We start from the raw sequence: 17,456 nt of genomic DNA, 5'->3' as shown, positions 1-17,456 counted from the left end.
ATATGCCGTGGGAAGTGGCCCTAGAAAACGGGGGGAAAAAAAAAAGAAAAGAAAGAAAGAAAAGAAACAGACCAGGGGCAGACACAAAGATGGGGAAGGAGGGAGAGGTGGAAAAGGAGCTCCTAATCCCTACTCTTTGCGACTTTCTCTATATGATAAATATAAGGAAGCCTGCTACTCATCATGAAGGACCTTCTTGCCATTCATTCTTTTCTGGAGCTGGACACGAAGAGATCTAAACCCAAGACTGGATTTGGGGGCTGTATAACTGACCCTGTTGTTCCCTTTCCTTCCCCCTTGGAACTCTCCAAACCTGGATTTGCAGCTGAAAAAGAAGCAAGTGTATGTAGATAAAGTGGAAAAGATGCAGCAGGCTCTTGTACAGCTGCAGGCAGCATGTGAGAAACGTGAGCAGCTGGAGCACCGTCTCCGGACACGACTGGAGAGAGAACTGGAATCCCTTCGAATCCAGCAGGTAGGGGGAACTTAAAATTGCTCCCGATTGCTACTTTCTCAGATGGTGTCTGACAAGAAAACCAGAAGCACACACTTGCTCATCTTTAGGTTATTGGCCCCAACTGATCTTACTCCATAGTGCATCCCAATTATAAACACAAAGTCTGCTTCCTTAGCTTCCTATGGCAGCAAAATCCTTAATGCCTCTTACCTTGCTCTTGGGGTTTTCATAGGAACCCCAGAAAGAGTAGACCCTATAAGAAGTGAGGATGCTCTAAAACAGACTCCTGGACATTTTAGGATAGAAAATAGTCTTTAGAATCATTTGGCCATATACCTCCTCTTTTAGATGAGAGAAAGTCAAGACCCAGGAAAGGTTGCATGACTCATTTAAGGTCACACAACAGGTTTAGGGGCAATGTTGAAACCAACTCCTAGATTTTTCATTTCCGTTTCTATGCTAAACCATGCTGGCAGGCAGGGATAGTGATTTTGAAATCACTGACCCACTTTCTAGGCAGCATGACACTTTGATATGGTAGGCCCCTTTCATGGTCAAGGGAGTCCCATACGCAAGCCCAAGATAGAAAGTCTTGTGGCCTTAGGAGGACATCTGAATTCCCCTTGCCCTTGAATCAGAATCCAAACTGCAAGGGCTTGGGCAGTAATTCTTCACAAGACTGAGGGATCTTCAAGTGGAACTTGGCCACCACAATTCTTCTCTCACTAACCTGAGGGGTCCCGGCATCTCTTCCGACAGCGCCAGGGCAACTCTCAGCCCACCAACGTTTCAGAATACAATGCCGCTGCCCTGATGGAGCTGCTTCGTGAGAAGGAGGAGAGGATCCTGGCCCTGGAAGCTGATATGACTAAGTGGGAGCAGAAGTATTTGGAGGAGAACGTGATGAGACATTTTGCTCTGGATGCTGCAGCGACTGTAGCTGCCCAGAGGTGAGTAGCTGACCAGGTAGAGTCACTGCTTGAAGGGCATGGGTGGTGAGGACAACAGAAAAGTGACTGATTAATAGTTTTTTTCCAGCATTTTCTCTGCCGTAATGTTCTAGTTCTTGTTTCTCAGTTTCTTCTTAAGTGTGTAGTTGGGTTTTTGTTTGTTTCTTTGTTTTCCTCTGGTTATGGAGTGCCTGAACGACTGTGGGGTCAGAGGGTCAGGGATCTGAAAATTAAAGTGACTTCGGAACTTCCTGGAGTCATAGTTGGGCTTTCCTCAAGAGCCAGAAGAATTGCGAATGGGATCGACCAAACATTTGCACACTTCCTTCCCCAGAGCCACAGGTTCTTTCAGCCACATGTGTAGGTTTGTTTAGCCCCAGGACTGGCATGAAAGTTTCTCCAGAGAAATGCCACTCAGCAAGTAAATGTCACTCAGGAGTGGCTACTGCTATTTGATAGCTCTGGCTTGTCCAAGGTATGCCAAAGGCTGTGCTGAACACGAATCCATCCCTGCCCTTTGAGCAGGTCTATATTTGAAGCCCACATTCTCTGCCTTCATGAGTTGATCACATGGAAGCAGTCACATTCCCTTTGGTAAGGGAGAAAAAGTGGCAGGAGGCTTTTTAGGGTTCTGCCTTTTATGTGTTCCCCCTTTCATGTCATAAACATTTATTAGCGGTCTGTGGAGGACACAGTGCTCTTATCCAGTTTGTCTGTCTCGCTGCTGTTTATAATCATCATCTGGGAAAGAAGGAAACAACAAAAACTCAATTCAGGAGTTCCCATCATGGCACAGCAGAAACGAATCCAACTAGGAACCATGAGTCCGTGGGTTCGATCCCTGGCCTAGCTCAGTGGGTTAAGGATCCAGCATTGCCATGGGCTGTGGTGTAGGTCGCAGATGCAGCTCAGATCACGTGTTGCTGTGGCTCTGGCATAGGCTGGCAGCTGTAGCTCCGATTGGACCCCTAGCCTGGGAACCTCCGTATGCCACGGGTGCGGCTCTAAAAAAAAGCAAAAAAAAAAAAAAAAAAAAAAAAACACCCACTCATTTCAAATCAGGATATGATGTGGATGCTTGGAGATACAAACAGAGCCATGGTCTGGAGTTGAGTGTCTAAGGCAGGCTGTAACATGTTGTACCCAGAGAGGTCTCTATCCAGAAAGTTACTAAAAACCATGGTGTTTGTTTTTAACATTCTCCTCAACACGGTGAGCTGGCAGGGTCTGGAAGCGCTTGCCAGACTTTGGGGCTGGGATATGTGTGTGGAAGGGGTGGTGGAGACATTTATTTTTGAGTCCTTCTCATGCCAAATCAGGGGGAGGTCAGTGCTTGAGAGTTGGACTAGTGGTTCGTAAGCCCACTCCCTATTCCCCAGGAAGGCATCTTGTATTTCTCTAACATGCTCTGTCTGTTTCCAGATACCACCTATAAACCTTAAATAGATTGAAATTGCTTGTGCCTTGATTTTGAGGTCTTCATGGGCTTTAGCTTAGGTGTCTTTTTCTTTTTTTCTGAGAACGCTGTGTTCAGGACATGGTAACATAGTAACACAGTGCACAGAAGCCCCAGCTCTGCTAGAAGATGGTGGAGAAGTTGTAGGCAGATTAGAAGCAGAATGAAGTGTAATTTTAGCTGCTGCCTCCCAAGAAAACATCTGTGCCCCAGTGCTTGTTCAGAGGTTACTCAGGAAGCCCTAATGCTAAAAAGGAGATGGAGGGCAATTTTGTCATCTTTGGGCAGAAACTTAGAAAGATAATAGATCCTGAAGGTGTGCAGTGTGAGAAAATGTTGGAAATCCAGGGTCTTGGTACAGGGAAGTTCACTGCTGAAACTGACTCCAGAAAAGACTCTAGGTCAAAATGCAGAAAAGCTAGGAGGTTGTCACCAGGCAGGGGGGTGGGAGGTGGGGTGTATGAACAATCTACCCTTTTCCTTCCTCCTTGGAGGGTTTTGACTATTGAGGGGACCCTTTTAGATGGATTTCTTTCCAGAATCCCTTGGCTCCCATAAAATAGATTTAATTTAAATTGAATTCCTTTAAATCACCAGGTAGAAAGTTTCCATGTAACCACTGTTTTCTGTAAAATATTCATGCTTATCATTTAATATGATAAAAAGCAGCCAGTTCCCACCTAGTAGGAACACTTTGTAATAGTTCCCCGGACCGACATTCTGTATCTGGACTGTGTACCTTTTGCATGCCTATTAATCCAACCCACAGGAGAGACTGAGAGATTGTATTCGAATTCCTGTAAAATAAAAGAATTGGATGAGGCGATTCCTCCAGATTCTTCTATTTGTAAGATTAAACTATTTTTCCACAGAGATGGATTTCCTTCTCCTTCCTTTCTCTCTTGATGGAATTTCAAATTTGGAAATTAACATTCAGAAAACCTTATTTCAAAACCTGTAGGCTCTTCTGCCTTTCCTTCTCTTGGCATTGCTTTTTGGTCCAGTGATTCACTTTCCTCCTCCCAACCCTAAATGCATTGACCAAGGTTCTGCTCTTTGCCCTTTTCTGTAGTATAAGCTTTATATTCTATTTTCTTCCAAAATAAGTTTTAAGCACCAAGGATCTTTGCTGCAGATGGAAAATCCTCAACATATATTTGAGTAATGAAGGAAGAAAAAAAAAAGAAGGAAAAAGGAAGAAGTAAAAGAAGGAGGGAAAAGATTTCTAACTCAATAACTTAAATCCCTAAGTCTAGCACACATTTTAACAGCCTGTCTTCCTGCTACTATCCCAAACTTAATTTATTCCTAATGCAATAGCTCATAGGCAGATAATAGATTGCACAATTAGGAAATGTTGCTTGAGTTGTATCATTGGCAGTTGAAGGATTTTTTTCAATTGAAGTATCATTCACCTACTTAAAAACCCCCTCTTTCAAGTGTATGATTTGACGAATGTCAGTAATTGTATACAATAATGTCGCCACCACCACAATCAAGGGGTAACTCCATCCCTTCCTCCCATGCCTGGCCCCAGACAACATCTGGTTTTTGTCATGGTAATTTTGCCTTTTCTAGAACATCATATAAAAAGAGCTGTATAATACATACTCTTTTTGTTTGATTTCTTTTCCTCAGCGTGATGATTTTGAGCTTCCTCTAAGTTAATGTGTACATCAATAGTCTATACCCTTTTAATTACTGAATAGTGTTCCATAGCATGGATGTACCACAGTTTATGCATTCACTTGATGATGGATAGTTGGATTGTTTCCAGTGCTTGGCCATTGTGAATAATACGGATTTTTAATATAAGAAGAGACATCTGTCTTTTCTGAGGGAAGAAGGCATAGGTAATCTGTTTATACCCATTTCAGCGCTCTCATTCTATGAAACACTTCTTGTTAAAGGGAAAGCTGTCAATTCAAGAATCTCATGTAGTTTACCATATAAGGCACTCTTCTAAGCACTTTACAATTATTGCTTGTCTTCACAATAATTTTTTGAGATAAGAACTAGTACCCATTCTACAGATGAGGAAACTGAGGCACAGACAGGTTAAATAATTCACACAGCTACTAAGAGCAGAAGAACCTGGACTTAAATATATATTTTTGACACCTTAACCATGATACTCTGCTGCCTCCCAGATAGGATGATTTCAAAGATGGTAAAATAGGGATTATTACCTGTTTAAGAGGTAGTAATTGAGTATTATGTAGTTGCTTTTAATCACAATAACATGGCCTATATTATAACTTCCTGTTATTGAGCTCCTTGAGATTCCTCTCTAGATGCTTAACGTAGATGAGGGAAGTTACTACCAAGCAGGAGTTCATCTTAGTAGAACGATTTGGCAATGCGCATTATTTTTAGTTTCAGTTCACAAATGGTGATTTATTTCTGATTAGCAGCAAAAAGCTAAAAAGATAACACAGCTGATCGACCATGTAACTTCTTACTTTGTACTTACTGAATCAGGTTATTACCTTTCTCTGGATGTGCAAATGCTTCATTTTTATTTAGGAAAAGAAAATCTGGGAGAAAAGGAAGTAAAGAAAAGCAGAAGGTAGAAGCCGGTCACATACGTTACATGTGTCTGCCTAGTCTTTCGCTGCAGGGGTCTTTCTCAGGTTCTGTTCTCAATTTTCTTCTCATCCTATCCTCTGTCTTAGTTATCTTGTTCTCTCCTATAGCCTCAAATAGTATCTCTGACATCTCTGAAGTTAAAGTTAGAATTTTCAACAACTTGTTGGCTACTGTCATATGGCTATTCATAAAACACTTTAGCAGTTCCTGTGGTGGCGCACTGGAAACGAATCTGGCTAGTATCCATGAGGATGTGGGTTCAATCCCTGGCCTCACTCAGTGGGTCGAGGATCCGGCGTTGCTGTGGCTGTGGTGTAGGCTGGCAGCAACAGCTCTGATTGGACCCCTAGCCTGGGAACTTCCATATGCTGCGGGTGCAGCCCTAAAAAGCAAAAAAAAACCCAAAACGCTTTAACTCCACTGTAGCTAAAGTCAAAACCTATTATAGAGTTCCGCCCACCCCCCCAAAAAAAGTTTTCCCTGGTTTCCTATCACAGAAAAGGAGCAGTAGGAATTAGAAACAACAAAGTCCTCATTCATTCTTCCCTCTCCCTAACACCCACATTTAAATAGTCTCCAAGTTCTAGCAATTCTACCTCCTGTAGCCTGTTTCCATTTCCCTTGCCACTTCACCAGACCCTGTTTTCGATATCTCTTGTCAGGCTTATAAACTTTCTGAGTGTTCTGCCTGGTTCCCGCATATGGTTCCTCTAATCCCTCCATCACATTTTAACAGAGATAATACGATCTTCCTAAAACACAGCTTGGATCATTTCATTCCCCCTTGAAAAGCTCTAATAATCTTCAGTGTCTGCTGGAATAAAGTCCAAACTCATGTCTGTAATAGTTAATTATCTACTTTCTTTTTCTCCTCTTGCAAGTTCTCTGCAATCGGGGGCTAGTCTTATCCATTGTCCATCCACTCTCCTGCCTCCCAGGAACTTCAAACGCTGTGCTCCACTCGTGGTCTAATTCACATGTTAAGTAAACAAAGGGGTGCTACTGATAGGAAAAGATGGCCTTGAAGTTTAAAAGGCGGCTAGATGTTTTAATTAGGAGGTCATGGGTGACATTCTAGAAAGCAGTGTAAGTAATGTGACAGGGATAACTTTGTCACACAGAGGAAGACAAGGGAAGATGACAAGAGGGATAGTTGCCAGAAATTGTTTCCTTAAGAATTTGAGGAGGAGGAGTTCCCGTCGTGGCGCAGTGGTTAACGAATCCGACTAAGAACCATGAGGTTGCGGGTTCGATCCCTGCCCTTGCTCAGTGGGTTAAGGATCCGGCGTTGCCATGAGCTGTGGTGTAGGTTGCAGACGCGGCTCGGATCCCGCGTTGCTGTGGCTCTGGCGTAGGCTGGCAGCTACAGCTCCGATTGGACCCCTAGCCTGGGAACCTCCATATGCCGCAGGAGCGGCCCAAGAAATAGCAAAAAAAAAAAAAAAAAAAGAATTTGAGGAGGAGTTCCTGTTGTGGCTCAGTGGTAATGAACCCGGCTAGTAGCCATGGGGCTGTGGGTTCAATTCCTGGCCCTGCTCAGTGTGTTAAGGATCCAGCATTGTCATGTGGTAGAGGCCAGCAGCTGAAGCTCCGATTTGACCCCTAGCCTAGGAACCTCCATATACCATGAGTGTGGTACTAAATTTAAAAAAAAAAAAAATGAAAAAGAAAGGAAAAAAAAAAAAGAATTTGAGGACTTCTCATTGTGGCTCAGCAGGTTAAGAACCTGACTAGTATCCATGAGGACTCAGGCTCTATCCCTGGCCTCACTCAGTGGGTTAACCCAGCATTGCTACAAGCTGTAGTATAGGTCACAGATGCAGCTCAGATCTAGTCTTGCCATGGCTGTGGTGTAGCTTGGCAACTGCAGCTCTGATTCAACCCCTAGCCTGGGAACTTCCATATGCCACAAGTACAGCCCTAAAAAAAAAAAAAAAAAAAAAAAAAAAAAGACATAGGACAGTAATTTCAGGGATATACGGTTTGGGGGTCTGTAGGTTACAATTTCAAGTCCATCATCTCCCCACAGATGTGCTTAAGGATAGTCTCTGAGTATTGGAAGTTAGCAGGTCAAGTTACTCCTACAAATGCTGTCCTTTCTTGCTTTTGCTTAAGTCTTCTAGAAGAAGATTGATGTTGAAGGCTGTCCTGGCAGCTCTGGAGGAATTCACTAAGTGCCCCACATTTTCAGGCTCCATTCCTGAGGAGTTCACAGTGTCCATATCAATTAGCTGGCAGAGCTCTGTGTCCCCAAAATGGTCTTTTATGCAATGAAAGTGGCAGTAAGCCAGCACTGGCTCCCCCAGTGACAAACCGTACGCTCAAGTCCCCAGTGTCCACAGACACTGTGCACTTTTAAAAAGAGGCCTGGCTCTGAAGTCTCTACCATCACATTGGAACTGTGCACTGCAGGAATTGCCTCCAGGTCATTCCAAGGGCTGGGATTCACTTGGTTCATACTCTTTTGTTTGTTATTCTCCTTCTGCCTACACTTTTCTCTCAATAACAGATAACTTTGTCGAGTGTTTCTGCTTTGCCTGGCCCTGTATGTTTTACATGCACACTTTTATTTTATCCTCCCCCAAATCCCATGAGATAAAATTATTATCTCAGTTTTGCAAACAAGGAGACTGTGGCTTAGAGCAGTTAACCTAATTCCTGGGCTCATAGAATTTGGTAGTGGCAGAGTACTGAGGAAAGAGGAACTTGGCCCTGCTGTGATCTAAAGTCAGGGTCTGTGCTCTCAACACTACACAATATGCTGCTGCATCTTGATTACTTTGGAGCACAGGGGCCGTTCCTAGTAGGACTATAATCGAGTGAGCTGTACTAGAAAGAGGGTAGAATTCCCAGATGCTAAAATATTTGAATTTAGCAAATGATGAAAGCCACTGTGGTCCCATACCGTTTTGGTCTCCACTTATTTCACCATTCAAATAAATTGTTTCTGCCTTGCATGTAAAGTGCAAGCATTTGGAAGAACAGTAGTTTTGCAGAAGCACACCCAAATTCCCTACCTTTAATGCCGACGTTTTGCCTCTTCATCCCCCTGCCCCTTCATTGCCCTATGTACTGATTACAGTCTCTAAGCTAACAGAGTATAGCCAGCTGCTAGCAGAAAAGATGCCTGGAGTTGTCCTGCAGATCCTTGTTCTCAGAGGAAATATTACGCCACAGTGCTGGTTCATTGTTTTCTCAGCTTATTGTCTGGTTTTCTTTCAGACCCATATAATTACATCAATATTATCCCTGATCCCTTTTTCTTTCCCTCCAAGGTACTCAAATAAGATCCAGTTTTCTTCATTCTTTTCCCTCTTTTCTCTATTACTCGTTCCAAATGAACTAAAGAAAGATGCATGGCATCACTTATCAAGAGGATTTAGGATTCCCATTATTATTATTATTATTATTATTTTTGTCTTTTTGCCATTTCTTGGGCGGCTCCCACCGCATATGGATGTTCCCAGGCTAGGGGTCCAATCGGAGCTGCAGCCACCGGCCTACACCACAGCCACAGCAACGCAGGATCCCAGCCATGTCTGTGACCTACATCACAGCTCAGGGCAACGCCAGATCCTCAACCCACTGAGCAAGGGCAGGGATCAAACCCGCAACCTCATGGTTCCTAGTCGGATTCGTTAACCACTGTGCCACAACAGGCACTCCGGGTTCCCATATGTTTTTGACTTGTGCTGCTTAAACACCAGCCTTGCCCATGCGTTAGACCCTCTCCCTTCCTCTGCTTGCTTCTCTTCGCTTCCCTCCCCACCACCGCCTGTGCACATGCACAAACACACACATACTTTCAATTAATTACTCTTTGAATTAATGGCCTGAGATACTTTCAGATGGAACAAGATGGTCCCTCATGCAGTTGAGACTTTGGCAAAAGAATAGTCACCTGGGGAGACTCGTTGATTTGGCACTAGAGTGTATAAGATGTAGCTTAGATAGGAATCAAGTGGCACTGACTCAAAGGCCCTGCTCCTCACTCAGCTCCCCCTGCCCTACCTGAACTTCGCTGTTGACATATCTAGAGTTTGTTTCTGGCACTTAGGTGGCATTACTGTTACTAAATGTAGCAGTCGCTATTGAGTACCATCTCTACTTCCTTCAGCATCTAGCCTTTTCCCCTTCGTGACTGTTATGAGAATAAAGTGGGAGTATCTCATATGTAATATAAATAATAATATGAAGTAGAAATATAAATGTCTTCCTATTGCCTGGTCATGATCTAAAGACTTGAAGGGACGGTATGCCAGAAGATTTGGGGAGGGTGTCCGAAGTTTGATTTCAATGCAAGGCTTTCCAGCAGTACCTTTGACTTAGGAGGGAGATAGGATTCATCGATTTTGTTGCCCTCCTGTCATCATCACTGCCTTTTTCTTGCCCAGGGACACAACAGTCATCAGCCACTCTCCTAACACCAGCTATGACACAGCTCTAGAAGCTCGAATCCAGAAGGAGGAAGAAGAAATCTTGATGGCCAATAAGCGTTGCCTTGACATGGAGGGCAGGTAAAATGTTGATCTAGACCCTGAAAGATCTGAGAAGTTGGTATGGAGACCAGATAGGCCGGTAGGGAAGGGCAGAGCATCTTCCTTCACAGGGACACCTGATAATGTAGCCTCCCCCAACCTCTGCACCCTTGCCAGCATTTTACTTAGGATTTGAGATGCAGTCTCCTTTACCTCGCTCATTCCCACTAACTGTGGAATGCCAAGTAACATTGCTTTTCCCATGGGCCTCAGTAATTGTATTCTATCCAGCATCTGAATTGTTGGCATTTGCGCTCTGGGGTATTCTTTCTAGCATTGCACCTCAACTCTGTGCTATAGCAGAGTGCTCAGTAAAAGAACATCCACTCAAACTGGGAGCCAGGGCATCTGATGTGATGTCTCTTAGGAACTCATTATCATTTACTTATTAGCCAAGTTGCAGCCCATTCTTAGAAGTTCTCATCTTCTCATGGACTCATCATTTCCATTGACTTAGATTCTTCGCTATGGTCCCACTACATCAGTTTACTTTCTCACACACAGCCTTTCTTTCACTGATGCACTGCTTGGATGGCCTAAAGTTTAAGCGACTCTTGGATCCTCCACTGTGCCCATTTGGGTGTATAAAAGGCATTAGAAATTGTTGCACCCTGTCTCAGGTCTTGCAACTCAAAAGTAACGAAATAAAAAAATAAAAAAATAAAATACAAGAAAAGTAAAAAATAAAATAAAATGAACTACAAAGATATGTTATACAAAAAAAAAAAAAAAAAGGCTCAACAAGACCATCCTTCAGTCAAAAAGATAATGGGAGCTCAAATCCATGCAAGTAGTGAGCCCAGAACCTGGAGGTAGCCACAGGGTTTTATATGTTCTTTGCTTTTGGCTCTTAGGATCAAGACCCTCCATGCCCAGATTATTGAGAAGGATGCCATGATCAAAGTACTCCAGCAGCGTTCCCGGAAGGAGCCGAGTAAGACAGAGCAGCTGTCATCCATGCGGCCAGCAAAGTCTCTGATGTCCATTTCCAATGCTGGATCAGGCTTGCTCTCCCACTCTTCCACCTTGACCGGCACCCCCATCATGGAGGAGAAGCGGGATGACAAGAGCTGGAAGGGGAGCTTAGGTAATGATAGTAAATAAGGAAGATCAAAGTGACACGTTTAAGGAACCTTGACTAAAGATGCTTGCCCATGTGGCAGTGAAAAGGAGCGATGGTCCTAACTCTAGAGAGGAAGATATAACAGGTTGGGTATTTGACACCCCCCCACCCCGAGAGGTTGGCTGCATATTTAGCAGCCCTTCCACACTGTAAAGTCTCCCTGAGAGAATATTGGTTGAATCCAAGGCCTTAGAAGATAAAAATCCTGAGTTATATTTGTGTGGGAAGGAAGATAACTTCAGTTTCCTCTTAAAAATTCTCATCTTTGGCTTTTGCCATGCAGGACCTTTTGTCTTTGTTCAAAGCCCATGTGGCCTTTGTGTCATTCAAAATTTCAGTATTCCAGCCTTTTCTGGGTTCTTTCTGCCCATAAGATAGGAGGACGCGGAGTTCTAGTTAAGCTCAATGAAGCTGGGTAGCAGGTTTGTTACCAGAATGTTCTGAGATGAGAACAGAATGTACTCTTTCACTTCATTCCTGTCCATTCCTTCCCCTGTAATCAAAACCCCAGAAGTTTTGTGGATACCATGAAGCACATTTTTAGAGCCTGAGAAAACAAGCTATCTACATTTTCACTGTAGCTCTTTTTCCTGCTCTTAATACCCTTTTCGGTCCTCTGACACTTACCGTGTCCTTTGGTTAAAGTAGGTGTTTAGGTCACCATGGTCATGATTAGAACTTTAGATCACGCAATTATTATCACACTCATCTGCAACCACAGGCTTCTTGCCCTGATCCCTTCCAGCTGTCTGGTAATGGATGGTGTCGGTTAGAAGTGGAACTGAGTAGAAGCATTCTGACAGCTCGTTGGAAATCAATCACCATTGGAAAAATAAATCAAAACAGATACGCAGGACGTTTAAAGGTTTAATACGTTGTGGTGGGAGGTTGGAGAATGAAAACCAGAAGGGATCTGCCAAGTCCTGAAAGAAGCTTTTAGCCATGGTGGGAGGTGCCTGGCGGACTGATTCCTGGGTTCCCCGGAGGCAAAAGTAAAGAATTTGGAACCATTCATATTTATCGTGAACCTCCCGAGAGGAAGAAGAGGTAATCAGATGTCTGTATTGGAATAGCCTATAGTGTCCTAACCTCCTTCCTTCCTTCCTTGGTAGGTATCCTCCTGGGTGGAGACTACCGTGCCGAGTCTGTACCTTCCACGCCTTCGCCTGTGCCGCCTTCCACTCCCCTGCTCTCAGCTCACTCCAAGACTGGCAGCCGGGACTGCAGCACCCAAACGGAACGGGGAACGGAACCCAACAAAACCGCAGCTGTCGCTCCAATCTCTGTTCCTGCTCCAGTTGCTGCTGCCGCCACTGCTGCTGCCATCACTGCCGCCACTGCCACCAACACTGCCACCGCTGCCACCAACACCACCACCATGGTAGCTGCTGCTCCAGTGGCTGTGGCTGCCGCTGCTCCAACTGCTGCCACCCCATCTCCAGCAACTGCTGCTGCTGCTCTTGCCGCTGCTGTTTCTCCAGCTGCTGCTGCTCCGATTCCAGCTGCTGCCTCTGCTGTTGCTGCTGCTGTTGTTGCTCCTGCTGCTGCTGCTGTTCAGGTTGCTCCAGCTGCTCCGGCTCCGGTTCTAGCTCCAGCTCCAACTCCGGTTCCGGCTCCAGCAACGGCTCAGGTTTCTGCTCCGGCTCAGACTCAGGCACCAGCTCCGGCTCCGGCTGCGGCTGCTCCTCCAGCTCCAGCTTCAACTCCAGCTTTGGCTCAGGCTGAGGCTCCTGCAAGTCCAGCTCCCGGTTCTGGACCACGTCGTTCGCCTGTACCAAGTTTGAGCTGCAATCCAGATAAAACAGGTAATAATTCTCTCCATCTGGTAGCTGTGGGCTTTGCCCTCAATTACAGATGTGTGTGTTGGCCGCTGCTCTTTAGGCTCAGTTGGTCATTTAGTTGGGCCTTCTCAAGTTCTAAAGCGGATTAATCAGAAGAGATAAGGGCAGAGAGTCTGTAAATGACTTCTCCAGGATAGGAACGGGCTGAGTCAAGGCCATTCTCTCAGTAGTAAATGCTCAGGTGAACAAGAAGCAGGGGGTGGGTAGCAGGCAGATCTCACTTTGCCATTGGCTTGATGTGAGCTCTAAAGCCATTTCTGCAATTTGAGTTTTCACCTAAGTGTTTTCTAACCCCTTATTTCCATTTAGATGGCCCTGTTTTCCACTGCAATACTCTGGAAAGAAAAGCTCCCATTCAGATCCTGGGACAAGAGCCTGATGCAGAGATGGTGGAATATCTCATCTAAACGGCCTAATCCAGAGCTGCAGTGTATCAGCAAGAATGTTTTTAATCATTTTTCCCTTTTGTTTGTTCTTCTTTTGAGGGTCAGGACAAGGGTTGGGGGGGAATGTTTTTTTTTAATGGGACTTTTTATTGAAACAACATAGTACTTAGGTAATACCATACGAACTCCAGTCTGTTCTGGTACACTTAGAGAGTACCTCGGAAGCCAGATCAATCAGAATGTGCTCTAGAGTCTCTTGTTCGGATTTCTCCAAATACTGGGACTGTTTCTAGCTGGGTAGACATCAATGTTTTCAATGTGCTGAAATTTGTTGAGCATTTCCATATTCCAGATCATTCTTTGATTCGAAGAGCACAGCATGTTCAGAAGACAGTGTGTAACATGTAGTTCGGAAGTGGGAAGCCAGAAAGAATGTGGGTGTGTGCTGTTTTGTATAGTAACCATATAGGCAGCATCCAGAGAGAGCTCTCGCCTCGGGCTCACGAAAAGGAATAGCTTTAGGAGCTCCATAAACTGGAGAAAAGGTAGGGAGTATTGGGGTATGGAAGGGTGCTGGAGCTAATTTTCCCTCCCAATTTCCCAGCTACCCTGGGCCAGGAGAGTGTGTTTTTCTTTATTTCAGCGGTGCTTTGGAAGTGGATTCTTTTGGTTCCCTCATGGAGGTTCATACATTCATATATATACTCTGGAGTAATTTATGCATTGGGATAATTAATATATTGCTTTCAGATGCTAGGAGAGTAAATTAGCTGAGTGATACACAACTTCTTCTCTCTTAGGGAGTTAGACCATCAGAGGCCTTGATGGAGAGTTGCATGAGGTGCTGTATGCAGACTGGTGTGGTCTGTGTGTAGCCAGGAGCACAGCTTACTTGCCTTTCCCGAGACCAATCTGCTTAGTGTTTATTTTTTCTCCAGCACAGATTCACTGGTTGTGTCACCCGTCTCAAATTGCCAGTCATTTGCCAGATGAGGAAGCATTTCTGTTGACGGGTTGAATGCTTTGCATTTCTGGTGACTACTTTGAAATAACTCATGTTGTCTTTCCCAAATTCTTCAAAAGCATAGTTGACTATCACCTCCAAGGGAAGAGCATCAGAAGCCCAAAGTACTATGCTGCGGTCAGGGGAGGGGGGCTGCAGCAGTATCCTCAGCTACCTCTTCTCACTGCCAGTGACTCCATCTGGGAATACCTTTGGAGAGCAGCAGGAAATGCGCATGTGGGCAGGGACCAAGGAGGCCAGGGCCCCAAGCCTTAGGGCTGCCTCTAGGGACACAGAAGGGCTGCCTGTTGCCACAGGTCTCTGCCCTGTGTCACCTCTCTGCCCTTCCTTAAGGTGACAAATCCACAGATAATGTCATTAAGATAAGTTTTCAGGGGTATGGGGGGGTGAGGGGAGTTGGGGGGGTGTTAGGTGAGGGTGGGGGGTAGAGGTTTGGGGATGTGTTAGTTAGAAACCAGATTAATAGGATCTTAGGCCTGATATATGACGTTGTGAGGCATAGTGGCTGGAAGGAACTTTAGCAATATAGCCCGACTCCCTCATTTTAGTAATGAGGAATCTGAGACCCAGAGAGGTTGAATGACTTTTTCCAGATCACACAGCACAGCGTTCCGCTCTGCCAGTTACCATGCTTATTTTGGGAAACCCTTATATACAAAAAGCCCTATGTTAAGAAAAGACAGCGACATGGCCCAGGGCACATGCATTTTGGAAAATGCCCCTGGCTTGCATAGTTTGTCCAGGGTTTTGAATTCCTATCTGCCTCTCCTGCAGTGCCTTTTGCAAGGTTTTCCCTTTCCTGATCCTTATTTCAACACTGAGTCACATGAACCATCCCCCTAAGAAATCAGTCTTACTTCTTCTCTTGCTATGGGATTGGCTGTCCTGGATCATCTTACACAGTTCCTCTGTGAGTATAGGAATGGCATATGTAACAGTATTTTAATGTTGTTCCTAAAAAAGAATTATTTTGTATGTGGTAGGGGAGAGACAGGAGGGAGGGTGATAGGATTTTTCAGCCAGCCCTGACATTTCTGCTAATGAAGTGATCATCCTACACATTAGTCCTCAGTCATCAAGTGAATATCAAATAGAAATTAAAAGTACATACAGATGTGATAAATTCATTTGAGTAATAAAAAAAAGTTTAAAAGTACATTGGTGTTAATACTCATACTACCCTTCACTCATAGGGAAAGAAACGCTCAAATAATAGAAGCAACAAGTAGCAAATCCAGGACTGCTACTTTCTATCCAAATAAATTTTTAAAAATAAACTAAAACCTTTCATCGACTCCTTTCATGGTTATAACACACAGCCGTAATTTTTGCTAGCTCTAGGAGGCATCATTTTAATCACAATCTGTAAGGTGACAAATGTCATACATTCCACACCGTGTGGCAGCCATCTCTTTAGACTCATATTTTGGGAAAAGGAAGAAGTTCTTGGTCAAGTACTATTTTGAACTTTCTACAGCTTCTCTTTCCCTTCACATCAGAGGGAGTCCTTTTAGGCTCAATTTTTGATCCCAGGTAATTTGCTAAAATAATATGGTACATCTCAGAGATGGAAGAAGTCCATGTCAGTGTATTATGTTTACGAGGACGACAGATTCAGCCTTTTCAGAAAATCTCTAATAGATGTCATTTAAAAAATTCAGGTTTATGGGGGAAATCTTGAGTTAGCCACCTTTTCATGATTGTGTGGATGTAACATTTGGGGGAATCTTTCTGGACTCCCACCTATCTATGCATTTTACTGGCACCTCAGGACAGGAGGGTGAACTTGTCTTAACTCGTACTGCCTGGTGGTCTCTGGGGACCTTCTAAGTCAGTTGAACACCATTGTCCCATGTACAGAAAACCTTCATTAGAACAAACTTTACTTGATATAAAATTCCTATTAACAATTTTTTATTAAATAAAACTAGCTTGAGCTTTCTTTTAAGGTCATGTATCTTGATTGTTGTTTTAATGAAGGATTTGTTTTCAATGCTGCTTTTGAGCTTCAGGATGACAGGATAGTAGGAACCTGAAATACTGCCGTCATCTGCCATAGGAAACACACCAAGAGACCTGTCATGCTCTCTTTTTCTTGTTACACAGTTGAGTGGAGACAGCAGTTGGAAAATGAACAGACTGATTGTGCAGACTACTTTTTATGAAGAGCCTAATCACTCATAATGCGGCAGCTTAAAGTGTATACGTATGCACTAACTTTTATAAATTATATTCTCATGTCTGTTAGCCATACAATCTCCTGTTATCTCTATTGCTCATTCACATATGGAATGTGTTACTTAAAATGTGTGCATTCTTACTGAACATGTTTTCAAAGGAAGACATCAGCTACGGGCTAATTGCCACCAATGTCAGCCCGCCATGATCCTTAGAAATCTATCTTCCATGTACCATCCATCATCAGTTGGACAAGTGTTGGGAGTTTGTTTATCTTTTTCTGGTAGCAACGATGGTTTACATGGAGCCATCAAACCTCCTTCTGGCCTCCCTTGTGATTGATGGCATGTTTGTAAAATGGATAGCTGGGGTTGGTAGAAGGCTAGGCAGGAATCACCTTTGGGTTAAAGTGTATGTGGCCCCATAATGATTGAGACCCCCCCATTCTGTAATCAACTGAGCTAGTTCCAATAAAGTTAAGCAGGTTTGAATCCACTTTGTGCCTATCTTTTCACTGACAATAAAGTTAGCTATTTTAAAATGCAGTACTGTGTGGAAAATGCTTTGGTGTTTACCCAACGGAGGCTTTATTTGCGCTGTATCAGTGATTACTTTCAATTTAGTATGTGGTGAAATTGCCTTTCAAGGGCAGCATGTGGCAGAATTTGCATTTGCTTAAAGTATGGAATGTGATTATAAAGTATTAAGATAACACCACCGTGGGCCGCATGGTCTAATCGGTTCCTTTATATATTCAGGCAGCATATATTAAAAGCTTTGCATCTTTTTATCTCCTGGTTCCAAGGGATAAAACGATGGCCACCCAAAGCAGAGAATTCATCCTTTGGTTAGGATTTTGGAAGGCTTCTTGATGTTCCTTTTGTACCCTTGTTCTTATGCCAATTCATCAGTTT

General features: G+C 43.9%; 1 protein-coding gene across 7 annotated transcripts in view; it reads left to right on the top strand.

Moving 5' to 3' along the window:
• The window catches only part of AMOT (angiomotin), a 65,878-nt gene extending 48,791 nt beyond the window's left edge, over positions 1-17,087 (top strand). For all 7 annotated transcript variants that reach the window (XM_021080791.1, XM_005673837.3, XM_005673836.3 and 4 more), the window contains 6 exons: positions 326-475; positions 1,217-1,407; positions 9,847-9,969; positions 10,845-11,077; positions 12,226-12,918; positions 13,264-17,087. In XM_021080791.1, coding sequence (XP_020936450.1) covers positions 326-475; positions 1,217-1,407; positions 9,847-9,969; positions 10,845-11,077; positions 12,226-12,918; positions 13,264-13,361 — 1,488 coding nt within the window. In that variant the 3' untranslated portion in view covers positions 13,362-17,087. The remainder of the gene's footprint in view (positions 1-325; positions 476-1,216; positions 1,408-9,846; positions 9,970-10,844; positions 11,078-12,225; positions 12,919-13,263) is intronic.

The sequence above is a fragment of the Sus scrofa genome, chromosome X (assembly GCF_000003025.6).
Source record: "Sus scrofa isolate TJ Tabasco breed Duroc chromosome X, Sscrofa11.1, whole genome shotgun sequence".
Lineage (NCBI taxonomy): Eukaryota > Metazoa > Chordata > Mammalia > Artiodactyla > Suidae > Sus > Sus scrofa.
This window is presented reverse-complemented; position numbering and strand designations above follow the sequence as displayed.